Source organism: Capra hircus, chromosome 22 (assembly GCF_001704415.2).
Source record: "Capra hircus breed San Clemente chromosome 22, ASM170441v1, whole genome shotgun sequence".
Taxonomy (NCBI): domain Eukaryota; kingdom Metazoa; phylum Chordata; class Mammalia; order Artiodactyla; family Bovidae; genus Capra; species Capra hircus.
The window spans coordinates 12480909-12495263 of NC_030829.1; the positions used below are offsets into that span (position 1 = coordinate 12480909).

General features: G+C 48.6%; 2 protein-coding genes across 2 annotated transcripts; both read left to right on the forward strand.

Annotated features, from left to right (window-relative positions):
• Positions 660 to 5453, forward strand: CCR8 (C-C motif chemokine receptor 8). The gene is made up of 3 exons (XM_005695560.3): positions 660 to 738; positions 1341 to 1453; positions 3565 to 5453. The coding sequence occupies exon 3, from the start codon at positions 3596 to 3598 to the stop codon at positions 4652 to 4654; it is 1059 nt and encodes a 352-aa protein (XP_005695617.2). The 5' UTR covers positions 660 to 738; positions 1341 to 1453; positions 3565 to 3595; the 3' UTR covers positions 4655 to 5453.
• On the forward strand, positions 6659 to 12977 carry LOC102187994 (acyl-coenzyme A thioesterase THEM4). Its single transcript, XM_005695562.3, has 6 exons — positions 6659 to 6927; positions 7866 to 8064; positions 10291 to 10435; positions 11465 to 11575; positions 12204 to 12328; positions 12757 to 12977. Exons 1-6 carry the CDS (start codon positions 6808 to 6810, stop codon positions 12777 to 12779), a joined length of 723 nt encoding a protein of 240 aa, XP_005695619.1. The 5' UTR covers positions 6659 to 6807; the 3' UTR covers positions 12780 to 12977.

The following is a 14355-nucleotide window of genomic DNA, read 5'->3' on the forward strand; positions in this document are numbered from 1 at the left end:
AAGCATTAAAAAAATAGAAGTATAGTTGATGTTCAATATTACATATGTACAATATTACATATCACGGGTGTACACCAAAGTGATCCACAATTTTTAGAAGTTGGACTCCAGTTATAGTTATTACAAAATATTGCCCTTGTTCCCTTATTATTAATATATCCTTGTAGCTTATTTTATCGGAGAAGGCAATGGCACCCCACTCCAGTACTCTTGCCTGGAAAATCCCACGGGTGGAGGAGCCTGGTAGGCTGCAGTCCAGGGGGTTGCTAAGGGTCAGACACGACTGAGCGACTTCACTTTTCACTTTCTTGCATTGGAGAAGGAAATGGCAACCCACTCGAGTGTTCTTGCCTGAAGAATCCCAGGGATGGCGGAGCCTGGTGGGCTGCCATCTATGGGGTCTCACAGAGTCGGACACGACAGAAGCGACTTAGCAGCAGCAGCTTATTTTATACCTGATAGTTCCTACCTCTTAATTCCCTACCTCTACCTTGGCTCTCCCTCTCCCCACTGGTAATCACTAGTCTGTTCTCTAAATGAGATCAATTTGTGTTTAAACTTTAAAAATCATTGTAGGGAGCAGCAGTAGACCCGCCCCTATTTTGCCACTGATCACAGATAGATAAGATACCTGCAGAGAAGCTGTTCTCCACTGAGCTGCTGACACACAGCAGTGCAGACTCTGAGACAAAGAAACTAGCAACACTGAAAACCTCCAGAAGGCAGGCTCTCATTAAGGTAGGTATTAATAAGCATTCTTGGGAAAGAAAGACGTAAGAAGCAAGGATAGTTTTATGTCCTTGGGGGAGAGGCCGGGATTTCAGAAATCTGGCATGAGAGGGAACGCTTTTCTTTGCATATCCCCAGTGTTTACAAACCCTGCTTATGTCTCAGTGCCTGTCCATAGCGGTCTACTGGAGAAAAGCAAGCCATGCCATTCTTCTCTGCAGGATGCTAGGAGGGTGTCAAAGCTCCTCCAAGAGTGGGAAGGTGCATAGCAGAAGATTCTGCCTATCCCCAGGCATCTGGGGAGGAATCTGTCCTAACGCTGCGTGCATTGCATCTATGACAGGAAGGCATGTAGTTATTGTTCTGAAGGAACAAAGCTGGCAAGAAAATTTCATCCCTGACTAGATGCTTTCTTAAATGACCACAGGCACATCCCACCAAACCCTGAAAAGCCTTCTTGGCCTCCTTCTCACAAACTGAAAAGCCTCCTTTTCAGTTTGAAAAGCAAGTCCAAGTTTACTCTGCTACAAAGTAATCCAGAACTTGGAAGGCAGATGGTCTAGATGCTAAAAGATTGTAGCTTTTTTACTCTTTTTTTTTTTAACCCACAGTGAAGTACAGAAACGAACAAGGATTTGGAGAAGACAGATGCAGCTTTTGAGTCCTGGCTCTGTTGCCTCACCCTTCGTGTAACTTCAGGTACTGGACAAAAGCTGAGACTCAGGTATGATTGTAACTCCAGAAAGAGAAAGGAGATATTAGTGCCTGCTTCACAGGGATGCCTGAGGAATAAATGAGGTGATGTATGTAAAATTCTTGGTGCACTGTGATAAATGGTAGGGCTCACTAATACTTTCCACAGATTTTAATGATGAAGGAACAGAGTTGGGAATGTGGAGTGGATAGGAAGGATCTAGGGAAGAAAATGAGTTGAAGACTTCCTCTTATCTCAGGATATTAGAAGAGCAGAACAGAAGGACCATGAACTGAAAATTGTTTTTTAAAGTAACTGTAAAAGACAAGTGAGGAGGAAGATGTAGGAGGGGAGACTCCTGTTTTGAAAGATGCTAGCCACATAAAAAAAGAGATCCACCTCCATACTTCAGAAACTGTCTTAAAATGTATTTTGTGTATATACTTAAGTGAAATTAATATCTTTAAAAACGGCTAACTTGATTCGCATTTCAAATTATAAAAATGTGGCATGGTGGAGAGGGATGTCTGAGTGTCCAATAATCAGATGCCTTGGAGAAATGGTTAAGTTTAGATCAAAACTGCCTTGAATGTAAATATCAGTTTGAGGCGAATGATCATGTTTCAAATGTGAATCTTCCCTTCACGTTGTTTATCTCTGTTACAGAAGGAAGGAAGGGAGGAAAAGGGAAAGAGTCAAAAGCAAATATGGCACTATGCTGGCAGTGGCTAATTCTGAGAGGTGGAACTATAGGTATCTAAGTTTTCTTGGCAAATTTTGGTTTTTCTTATCCCACCGAATCCCTCTGTATTAGTCAGCCTGGGAAGTTTTCAACTTTTTAAAATGCAAATAGGCTTTACTTTCTAGAGAAGTTTTAAGTTTACAGAAAATTTGTGTAGAAAAGGCAGAGAGGTCCCAAGGTTGAGGTGGTGGTGGTGGTTTAGTCACTAAGTTATGTCTGACTTTTTGCGACCCCCATGGACTATATAGCCCACCAGGCTCCTCTGTCCATGGGATTTTCCAGTCAAGAATACTGGAGTGAGCTGCCATTCCCTTCTCCAGGGGATCTTCCCGACCCAGGGTTCGAACCCAGGACACCTGCATTGCAGGCAGATTCTTTACCAACTGAGCCACCAGGAAAGCCCCAGAGAGGTTCCATATAGCCCCTGTATTATTATTCTGTTTAAGCTGCCATCACAAGATGCCAGGTGGCTTAAATGACAGGAGCTTATTTTCTCACAGTTCTGGCGCTAGAAGTCCAAGGCAAGATGCTGACAACCTGGATTTCTGGTGAGAGCCTCTAGGGCCGCCTTTACACTTGGTTGTCGTCTCACAAGGACACGGGTCCAGTTGGATTAGGGCCCCATCTGGTGACCTACGTTAGCTCCTCATTGGACTGTCTCCAAGTTGAGTGACACTGGGGGTGTCCTGGTCAGTGTGGGCTCCTGTAAACGGAATGCCATAGACTGGGTGGCTGACAACAACACAATTTATTTATCACCCTTCTAGAGTCTGGGAAATGCACGATCAAGGCAGCCAAGCAGTCAGGTTCTAGGGAGAGCCCTCTTCCAGGATGCTAACTGCCAAATCCTCACTGTATCCTCACACACTCTAGAGCAGAGAGAGGACGCAAGCTCTCCTGTTCTTCTCATCAGGGCATTCATCCCATTCCTGAGGGTGGAGCCCTCATGCGTGCGGGCGTGCTAAGTTGCTTCAGTCGTGTCTGACTCTTTGCGACCCTATGGACTGTAGCTCACCAGGCTCTTCTGTCCAAGGGATTCTCCAGGCAAGAATACTGGAGTGGGTTGCCATGCCCTCTTCCAGAGGATCTTCCTGACTCAGGGACTGAACCTGTGTCTCTTACATCTGCCTGTATTAGCTGGCGGGTTCTTTACACTGGCACCGCCCAGGAAGCCCTGCACCCTCCTGACCTCACCTAATTCGATCACTTTCCAAAGGCTCCACCTCCTGATACCACCACAGTGGGGGTAAGGTTTCAACACACAAAGTTTGGAAGGACACATTTAGTCCATAACAGGGCTTTAGGGCTTCAGTATGTGAACTTGGTGGGGAGCGGTGGGGGCACAATTCAGTCTGTATTTTTAAATTAAAAATGTCGCTAAGAAATGAATGTCTCTTAGGAGCCTCTGTGGCTGGCCTCCTCCTGCCTTGATGGATTACACACTTGAGCCCAATTTGACAACAGTAACTGACTTCTACTATCCCGACATCTACTCGAGCCCCTGCGATGGGGAGGGGAGAGACAGCAAGCTGCTTCTCGCCGTCTTCTACTGCATTCTGTTTGTATTTGGTCTTCTGGGGAACAGCCTGGTCATCCTAGTCCTTGTCGCCTGCAAGAAACTGAGGAGCGTCACGGACGTATACCTCCTGAACCTGGCCCTGTCCGACCTGCTGTTTGTCTTCTCCTTCCCCTTTCAGACCCACTATCAGCTGGACCAGTGGGTATTTGGGACCATAATGTGCAAGGTGGTCTCTGGCTTTTACTATGTCAGCTTCTTCAGCAGCATGTTCTTTATAACCCTCATGAGTATGGACAGGTACCTGGCAGTTGTCCATGCCGTCTATGCCTTGAAGGTGAGGACTATCAGCATGGGCACAGCCCTGAGTCTGCTGGTGTGGCTGACTGCCCTCGTGGCCACCAGCCCGTTACTAGTATTTTACCAAGTGGCCTCCGAAAATGGCGTCCTACAGTGTTACACGTATTACAATCAGCAGACGCTGAAGTGGAAGATCTTCATCCACTTTGAGGTGAATATCTTAGGCCTGCTGATCCCGTTCAGCATCCTGATGTTCTGCTACATCCGCATCCTGCACCAGCTGAGGAGCTGCCAGAACCACAACAAGACCAAGGCCATCAAGCTCGTGCTCATCGTGGTGGTCGCCTCCCTACTCTTCTGGGTCCCTTTCAACATGGTCCTCTTCCTCACTTCCCTGCACGACATGCACATCTTGGATGGATGTGTCATGAGCCAGCAGCTGACCTACGCCACGCATGTCACAGAAACCATTTCCTTCACCCACTGCTGCGTGAACCCTATTATCTATGCATTCATGGGTGAGAAGTTCAAGAAACACCTATCAGAACTATTTCGGAAGAGTTGCAGCCACATCTTCGTCTACATCGGGAGGCAGGTCTCCAGGGAGGCCTTGGAAAAATCATCCTCGAATCATCACTCCACTCGCTCCTCCACCATAGACTACATTCTGTGAGTCTGTGCAGGGCAGAGCATCCCTCTGCCTCCATCACCCACCTTCTTGAAATAGAAATGATTCACGCTGGAGGTGGAGGCTACGTTGAAGGGAGACTCTTAGAAAGCTGGCTGGAGACACAAGACTTCTGTCATGATATTTGGTGAATTACTACTATTGCAAGTCAACCCTCTCAACTTTCAAAGACTTTGTCACTATTTTCTAAAAATAGTCTATAAGTTTCACTGTGTTAGCTATAGGGATTCCCCCTCACCCAGGTTTTGGAGTATCTTTATCAAATACCAGCTTTAATTTTATCAAATGCCTTCTCCTTATCTATTGAGGTGATCATGTAGTTTTCCTCCATTATTCTGTTAATTTTGTGAACTATATTGATAGGTTTTCTTATTTTAAACCAACCCATGTTTTCCCTAGAAAAAATGACCTCATGTTTATGATCATTTTAACAATAAACGATTGGATTCTCTTGGGATTTCTGTATCTGTGTTCATGAGCGATACTGACCCGCAACACTTGTGACCTAGGAAGTGCCTCGGATCTTGAACCATGCTGGCCTCGCTCAGGACATTGCAAGGGACACCTTGGATTTCCCGGCCTGGACCCTGCTCCTCACTTACAAGCTGGCCTGAGGTAGCATCTCTGCATGTCAAGGCAGACACGTGTGAGATAAGGTTGAAGATGGTGATGACGCTGCTTTCTGTCTTGCCTGCTCCATAGACCTACCCGATGTCCCACCTATAGCCTATAAATATCTTTGTGCACATAAAAGGTTGTTATTACTATAATAAAAATACACAGCCTTTAGCATTTTACTAGCTCTGCAGTTTTGGGCGATGTACTTTAACTGTTCTGTGCCTCAGTGTCTTTATATGTAAATGCAGATGTTAATAGCAATAACGCATACCTCTGATTTCTGTGAGTTATGCAAGGTTCCGAAGCTGTGTTCTATCGCCACCTACTGTTCACTCCCTGGGAGTAGCAAGAGTCCCCTGAAGCAGGGTGGAAAGAATGGGAGCTCATTCCTGCGTGTATCTGCTGTGTGTGTGTGTGGTATGTTAAGAATGTGTCAAGGAAAAGCTGAAAAACTGTTCCCGATTAAAGGAGGCTAAAGACATGACAATTAACTGAAATATATGATCTTAAACTGGATTCTGGGTTGGTGGAGGGGGAATGCTCTGAAAGACAGTTTGGGGACGATTGGTGAACTTTTAATTTGGGCTGTTTATGAGATAACATTGGAGAAGGCAATGGCACCCCACTCCAGCACTCTTGCCTGAAAAATCCCATGGGCTGAGGAGCCTGGTGGGCTGCAGTCCAGGGGGTCGCTAAGAGTCGGACATGACTGAGGGACTTCACTTTCGCTTTTCACTTTCCTGCATTGGAGAAGGAAATGGCAACCCACTCCAGTGTTCTTTCCTGGAGAATCCCAGGGATGGGGGAGCCTGGTGCGCTGCCGTCTATGGGGTCGCACAGAGTCGGACACGACTGAAGTGACTTAGCAGCATGAGATAACATTAAGTATTAAAATTGATAAAACAGAGAAACAGGTAGAACAGCAGCTGGGGGTAGAAAGTGCAACAATCAGCGTTACTTGTTAACTACCTACTTAGGACATAAACCCCATGAGGTCATCGACTTCGTCTCTTTTATTCACCCCTATGCCTCCAGAGTCTGGAACAGTTCCTGGCACGTAGTATGCGCCTAATTAACATTTGTCAGATGAATAAATGAACGGGCCTCTGAAACAAGACACAGTTAAGAACAGGGTGAGGTATCAAAGCCATGTGTCCTTCCACACAGAGACTGAGGTTATCCGCTCTGGCTCCTGGTTACTGTTTGTCATCCCGGTGAACCTGGCCTGCAAAACATTCTGATTGACTCAGTTGTTCCAGGCACACAGCCAGAAATACATCTGGCAACTCCCCAGATCAAATACATGTGTAACTTACGAATCCACAATTGCCTAATGTCCTTTCTAGTTCCGCTCCCCACTGCTTGGCCTGATGCAGGAGAGGAACGTGGGACGGCCTGGCCCCCAGAGGACCCACACAGGCTCTGATTGGCTGAGTCCGAGCCTCAGGTCTGTGCTCAATTACCAGGAGGAAGGCTTGCCTTTGGCAGAAGGTTCAGTTGGCACGTCTCGGTTGGACATCATGCTGCAGAGAGGTCTCAGGTGGCTGGCGAGGCCCCGACAGGCAGCATGCCTTCTCCCAGCCCTGGCTGGCCAGCCCCAGATGCTCTGGGCAGCCTGGATGCCAGCCCCACTCATCACTGTGAGTACCCACGTTGCATCCAGATACGGGTTGCTGTGAGTGTGGTCAGAGTCTCAGATCGAGGAAGCTACAAGGGACCTTAGGCTCCTTTGACAGATGAGAACTCAGAGCCAGGACTCCTGATTCCTAGAAGATGCTTATGCCACTTGGCCATTTCATCCCGTATGGAGGGGTGCACCCTCAGACTGGGAACTTAGCGACAATATCTGGAGGCCCTCCAGTCTTACTGACCCTGCTGAACCTTTCCCATATGGTTAAGTGGGGTTGCCGAGCCCCAGAGTGAGCAAGTGAGCAGAATCAGGGAAAGAGAATCTCATTAGTGGTGATTCAAGGGAAAGCAGTGGTTACTGTTTAACATAACATTTTCCGGACAAAAAAGAGGCGAAACTAAAAGAAAATTGTGGGTAAGAGTCAAGATGAGGGAGTAGGAGGTCAAGGAGTTCGTGTCTGCTCATAAGTAGGAACACCTGCTAGGCCTGGAGGGGGGCTCCTGGACAGCTAAGGAGATGAGAGGAATCCCCACATGACGGGGTAGGATGTGGAAGGGAAGGAGAAAAGCAAGAAAGGTGGAGGTGGGATGCCCCTCATGGGGGCTGGGGTAGGGGAGAGGTTCCCATGCTTGGATGGGGCCTACTCATGGCGAGCAATCAGCAGAACAGAAAGGGACCTTCGAGGGACTGGAGGATCATAAGAAAATGTGACCAGCATCTTCCCTGCCCACTTTGGCCCCAGCAAGTCTGCTGTGGTCACAGGTCTGAACCCCCACCCCTCAGGGTCCCCTCTGGCCTCCTGGGTCTTGGGCTTGATTCCTGCCCGCCCCCCCCCCGGAGTCCCCAAGGTCACTTCCCAGGCCTGAGTCCTCCCCAACCCCAAGTTTTCTTTCAGCTCTGCCGGCCCTGTAGGAGCAAACACAGTCAGCTACCTTTTGAACTTCCCAGGTCTCAAGAAGTCACCTCCATTCCGATTCAAAGGATTATTCCCTCCCGAACTCTGGCTGGAGCCCCATCATGGTGAGGCTGTACAATGAACTCATGGAGAAGACTGTGGATGGGACGTGGACGCGACTTCCCGGTTACCGTCACTCTTGGCAGTTCCTTAAAGAGGGGGACCTAGCTAGGATCGCTAAAGTTGTCCCTGGTACGTTCACACCCCTGTATTAGGAGCGCTTCACCGGGGCTGGAGGAGGGCTCTGGAGAGTGCAGGACTGTTGGCAAAACCTTGCTTCTGTGTGTGCATTTTCCTCGGGGAGCTCCGCGCTCCAGCCCAGTTCCCACACCTCCCATGTGGCCTGCATTAGCCTGAGAGTCAGGTGTGAGGCAGTCTGGACATGGTGGTCCTAGATTCACACACTATCAGGCTAGAAAAGGAACGTGGAGGCCGTCTAGTCCAACCCGTTCATTTGACAGGTGAGAACACTGAGGTCTGGAGAGGCAACAAAGCGAATTTTTGGTAGAGACTGGACTAGAGTCAGCGATTCCTGGCTCCCAGATTAGTGCTCTCTCCACCCCTGTCTGCAGTCACCCCTGGCGTCTCCTTACACCTGCCAGCCCCACCGTCTCCTGTAGACCAGACAGGTGCAATGTCAGTGAGGAATTGGGAAGAGGCAGTGCCTGGATTAAGGGCCAGTGCCTTCACCCTGGTACACCCAGTTTCGGCAGCTTAGCGATGCTACAGGGGGCAGGATCTTACTGACCTCTGGGGCCAGGAGCCAGAATCTGCTGGGGACAGAACTCGCGCTCTCTCTAGTGGTCAGCTGAGCTGAGCTCTTGAACCAGTCGGATGGAAAACAAAAGATGAAGAGACGCGTTCAAGAGGCAGGAGGAACCAGCCGGAAGTCTTTTATTTATAGTCTATACTTATATACTGGAGAAGGCAATGGCACCCCACTCCAGTACTCTTGCCAGGAAAATCCCATGGACGGAGGAGCCTGGTGGGCTGCAGTCCATGGGGTCGCTAAGAGTCGGACATGACTAAGTGAGTTCACTTTCGCTTTTCACTTTCATGCATTGGAGAAGGAAATGGCAACCCACTCCAGTGATCTTGCCTGGAGAATCCCAGGGATGGGGGAGCCTGGTGGGCTGCTGTCTCTGGGGTTGCACAGAGTTGGACATGACTGAAGCGATTTAACAGCATACTTATAGACTCTGTTTATAGTATATAATTTTATATACCTAAGCTGTCATTCAGAATTCTGTTTTGAGGGAAATTCCCTGGTGGTCCAGTGACTGGGACTCTGCCTTTTCACTGCCGAAGGCATGGGTTCAGTACCTGGTCGGGGAACTAAGATCTCATAAGCCATGCTGCCAAAAAAAGAAAGAAAGAAAGAAAGAAAAGAAATTCTGCTTTGAGATTCTTGGCAAAAAAGGTGTTTGATAAGTATTGGATGTGCTGTGTTAGTCGTTCAGTCGTGTCCAACTCTTTGCAAACCCACGATCTGTATAGCCTGCCAGGCTTCTCTGTCCAAGGAATTCTCCAGGCAAGAATACTGAAATGGATTGCCATTCCCTTCTCCAGAGGATCTTCCTGACCCACGGATCAAACCCTGGTCTCCCCTGCATTGCAGGCAGATTCTTTACCCTTTGAGCTTCAGGGAAGTCCTTAAGTATTGGATATTGCAGGCTTAACCTCTAATTGCTGCTGCTAAGTCGCTTCAGTCATGTCTGACTCTGTGCGACCCCATAGATGGCAGCCCACCAGGCTCCCCCGTCCCTGGGATTCTCCAGGCAAGAGTACTGGAGTGGGTTGCCATTTCCTTCTCCAATGCATGAGAGTGAAAAGTGAAAGTGAAGTCGCTCAGTTGTGTCTGACTCTTAGCGACCCCATGGACTGCAGCCCACCAGGCCCTCTGCCCATGGGATTTTCCAGGCAAGAGTACTGGAGTGGGGTGCCATTGCCTTCTCCGTTAACCTCTAATTAGGGCCTCTAACTTATCCCCATTTCCCTCGGAAGTCATACAGTATAAACAAATCTCACTGAGAGCTCAGGCCTGTGGCAGTGAGAGGAGACACATACGCGTGTTCTACAAAAAGGACTGTCGCCGGCTTACTCCTAGATCTGCAGCAATCGACGCATTCGGATTAGCGATTGTTATTCAGCTAAAGGGAACAGTGGTGTCCTGAATTCACAGGCAGTTGGCTCCTCACTGCCCCTCACACCGCTGACCTCATCCTCCCCTTGGAAGCTGCTCTTCTCCATTAGAAGTTTATGGGACCATGCCTGTGTTGGCGTGCCCATGGGAAGGTGAGGGTGGTGGGTTTCCTGGGACCTCCTCTGGTCGGGTGCTTTCTGCCCCGGAGACCACACCGCCCTGAGGATCAGACTCCTGCCTGAGGTCTTTCTTATCGAATCCACTCTTCCCTCCAGTCCAAACGGTAGAAGACGCCCGCCTCTTTCTCCGGATCACAGAGATGGAGAGACTCGGCTTTGAGTATGTCGTCTTCCACAATAACTCTGAGAAGAAGTGCGTCTGCTTGTTCCAGCCTGGGCCCCTCCTGGAGGGGCTGCCTGGGTGAGGCACGCAGGCTTGTCCCAGCCAGCGGCTCAAATGGGCTTTATCTTGGTCCAAGAACAGGTGGCGGGTGAGAGCCCAGCTGGGGACCCCCGGGTCCCTTCAGCAGGTTCTTGGTGGGTGGGTGGTAGTGTAGTGACTAAGTCGTGCCTAACTCTTGCAACCCCGTAAGCAGTAGTCTGCCAGGCTCCTCCGTCCATGGGATTTTCCAGGCAAGAATACTGGAGAGGGTTGCCATTTCCTTCTCCAGGAGATCTTCCTGACCCAGGAATCGAACCTGGGTCTCCTGCATTGGCAAGTGGATTCTTCACCAACTGAGCCACCCCTAGATTCTTGGCTACCTCAGCCTTATTCTGCTGGTTCCCTGGGCAGCAAGGCTCTGCCAGTCCCTCAGTGATCCACCCAAGGTGTGGCCTCTCCCTGTTAAGAACTTCCTTAACCTCCTAAATGGCAGTGGAGTAAGCCATGGAAGTTAGAAATGAGAAGGGGGAAAGCTATTCTTGTTTGGTGCTAGTATATATCAGACCCTTTACATGAAGCTTTGGCTGTATTAATTTCATACTCACAAAAATTCCTAGGAGATATTCCTCTCTTACAGATAAAGACGCAGATGGCTCAAGTGGTTCTGTGACTGAGGTCACATGGCTAGAAACGTGAGGTTTAGAGTTAGGGCCCTCTGCCTGTAAAGCCCATGCTTTCTTCACGGTACCATGCTAGTTCCCCCAACACCCACCCAGAAGGGAGTACAAGGTTCATCAGAATTTGTGGTTGGGGCTGGTGGTGGGGTGGGGGCTTCTCCCGCTTCTAGTTCATTCTCTTCTAAGCTGGTGTGACTCACTTCAGACAGCAGTGTTTGCTCCCCCTGCTCCTGCTCTGCACTCACATCTCTGCTCTAAACGGATCGATAGAAGGATCTGGTCCTGGATTGCAGGGAACCCTTCAGCACGCTGCCTCACCGGAAACTGGCCATGCGGAGTGGAATCCCCGGTGACTCTCTCCTTCCCTTTCTCCCCTTGTCTGGCCCTGCAGGATTACCCATGGTGGCGCGCTGGGGACCATGATAGACACCACGCTGTTCATGACGGCCTACTGCAGTGCCAATGCGGTCTTCACCGGGACCATGACCATCACCTTCAAGAGGTCTGTCTCCTTCCCTGGGTTCCAGCTAGGAGTAAGCTGACACGGGCTTATTCCAGGTGTTATGATGGAAGATAAGAGCTCGTGTAGCAATCCTGAGTACAAAGAGGAGTTTGAACTTTTGTTTTTCCCATGGACCAACCTAAACTTGTTGGATGTTCCCTTTTCATCCAAGTTCAAGGTGATGAGCTTGAACGTGGGTTACGTGTTCCAACATAAAAATACACTACACAGGACAATGATAAACTACTTTTGGCCACCTCTGATTTAAAGAAAGCCAACCCATGTGCCTGTAAATTCTTAACTCAGTCCACAAATAATTACTGGGCTGCTACTGAAATGATAATTCCTGACACGTGATTAATTTGTTGTTAAACTCGCACACATTATTTTGTCTAATCTTTATTATAATCCTGGGAGGTTGGTACCATTATCTCCAGCTTGACGAATGAAGAAGCTGAAGCAAACACACAGCTAGCAGGCGACAAACACAAAGGCCCTGACATCTTGGCCCTTGGAGTAGACCCCCAGGACCCCGATTCTGGTAGCCTCCAACCCCTGTAGGGTCATCCCCCCCAACCTTTCTCAGAGACCAGGCTACCAGCCACTCGCCCCCACTGCCCTCTCCTAGCCCAATCACCCTCGGCTCAGTGGTGAGGCTGGAGGCAAACATCACTGGCATGGAAGGAAGAAAGGTGTTTCTCTCTTGCGAAGCCCAAAGCAGTGACAGGACCGTCCTCTTTGCCGAAGCTTCTGGTAAGGCCATGAGAATTCTTGTTTCCTGCTGTTGGTGCCCATCCTTGTGACAGGCACAGAGGGTGGCTGTCCCAGCACCTGCCCTGGGAGACTCTTACAGGTGTGTGTTTGGGGTTCAAAGGGATGCTCACATGGAGAGAGCCTCTGTAAGTTATAGGACAGAGGCCATCATAACATTCCCACTCACCGCCCTGGGAGAAAGGGGCTTATGGGGTGGGGGGGGCTATGGCAGCAGAATGTACATGGTATCTCCTCTCCTGGCTTCCAAAAGGCAAAAGCAGGCTCATTGCTTTGACAACAATAGAGGGAATTTAGATATTTCCAGAAGCAGCTCTGGCTCCAGGCAGACAGGAAAGGTCTCCCTGAACTGGTTTTTCCCGAAGGCAAAACCTGGGAGCCTCTTATCTCTGTGTTCTTCACCATTCCAGCCATCTTCTTCCAAATGAAGTGATACAGGTGCAAGGCACCGTAGGCTCATCTCCTCCTGGCCCCGAGGGCAGGAGACCAAAACTTCCTTTGGAACAGAGTCTGTCTCTCCACCCATCTCCAGCTGCCAGTGTTTGCCCCAGCCCTTTCCTCCCCGGATGGCGAAAACTCCTCCAGCTGTCAGAGCTTGTTATGAATAAACTTTGAAAAGGGAGATCATGTATCCAAATGGACATACGTGCATTTCTTTCTGCATAGAGATGTCTATCGTCAGTGGGATGGGAAAGTGTAGTGTGACATTAACACCCAACTCAGAAAACAGAAAAAGGGCCAGACTGGGTTTGAGGGACCCAACGTGTAACTGCAGGAGGGAGTAAGGTCACTGAAGCAAAATCATGTTCCACCGGCTACAGACACGTCAAGGGAGACTTGCCCAATGTTAATTAATGATCTTGTTTTGAACTGAGGTCACACACAATGTTTTCACCAGGTATTTTTCCTTTTCTTTTTTTCTGTTTGCTTTTTCGTTTGATTTTTAAATTCACTCCTCTAAATTCTACCATGGAGTACTGCCCTAAAACCTTTACTCATCTCCTGATGGGTAATACTCCTTTTACATGATCTTATATGTGGGGGGAGGATTGAGGAGGTGGGGGGACTCTGGGCTCCAGCGTTGTGAGTGTAACAGGAACAGATACACAGGAGGAAAACCCAGGCCGGCACCAACCATCCTTGAAAACCAGCCCATTTCATCTGAGCCCAGAGCCAAGCCAGTACCTGCTGAGGGTGGGGCAGTGGGCAGCAGGCTTTCATTCTGGGTCCCACCTCTATCCCATTCTCAGAGTGGCCAAGAATAGCCTCTAAAACACACCAATCGATTATTTCTCATAAGTAGGAATTCTTGCCCTGTGAGGACAGAAAAGTAGGCCTTCCTTTAAAGACAAGTTTCAGCCTAGTTCAGCATCGCACAAGGAAAATGAGCTTTGCAGCTTAGAACAAGAGGTGGCAAAAAGTATACAGCAGTGACCCGGCAGGCGTGCCTGTGTATTTTTTATATTCACTCTTTGCCTAATCCCCTCTGATGATAGAAAGCCCACACTTTCTTGCCTGTTCCTTGTGCCTCAGAAGTACAGGAATTTAAGCCTTAAAAAAAAAAAACAGCATCTTGCTCCCTGAATCATCAGTTTCTTTTCTGACCTATATTTCCTGAGTGAAGAATGGATGGTGGGAAGTAGTGAAGGATGCCACTATGAAAAGTCTGGACTTCATTCTGCAGGTAATCAGGACTCCTGAAGATGTATGCCTGCCTTTTCCAAAAAGAGTGTCAGGATTCTAGCAGTAATAGTTTTCCACCAATCAGCCAGATAGGAATAATGGGAAGTTGAGAGACCAAAATGAAGATTATTGATAGGGTCCAGATAAGAGGAAGGAACCATAATCTTAACTATCTAGACCAGTGCTGTCCAATAGAAAAGTAGTTCAAGCCCCAAGTGTAATTAAAAAAAATTTTAATTGAAGTATAGTTGATCTACAATGTTGTGTTAATTTCTGCTGTACAACAAAGTGACCCAGTTATACACACACATATATATATTCTTTTC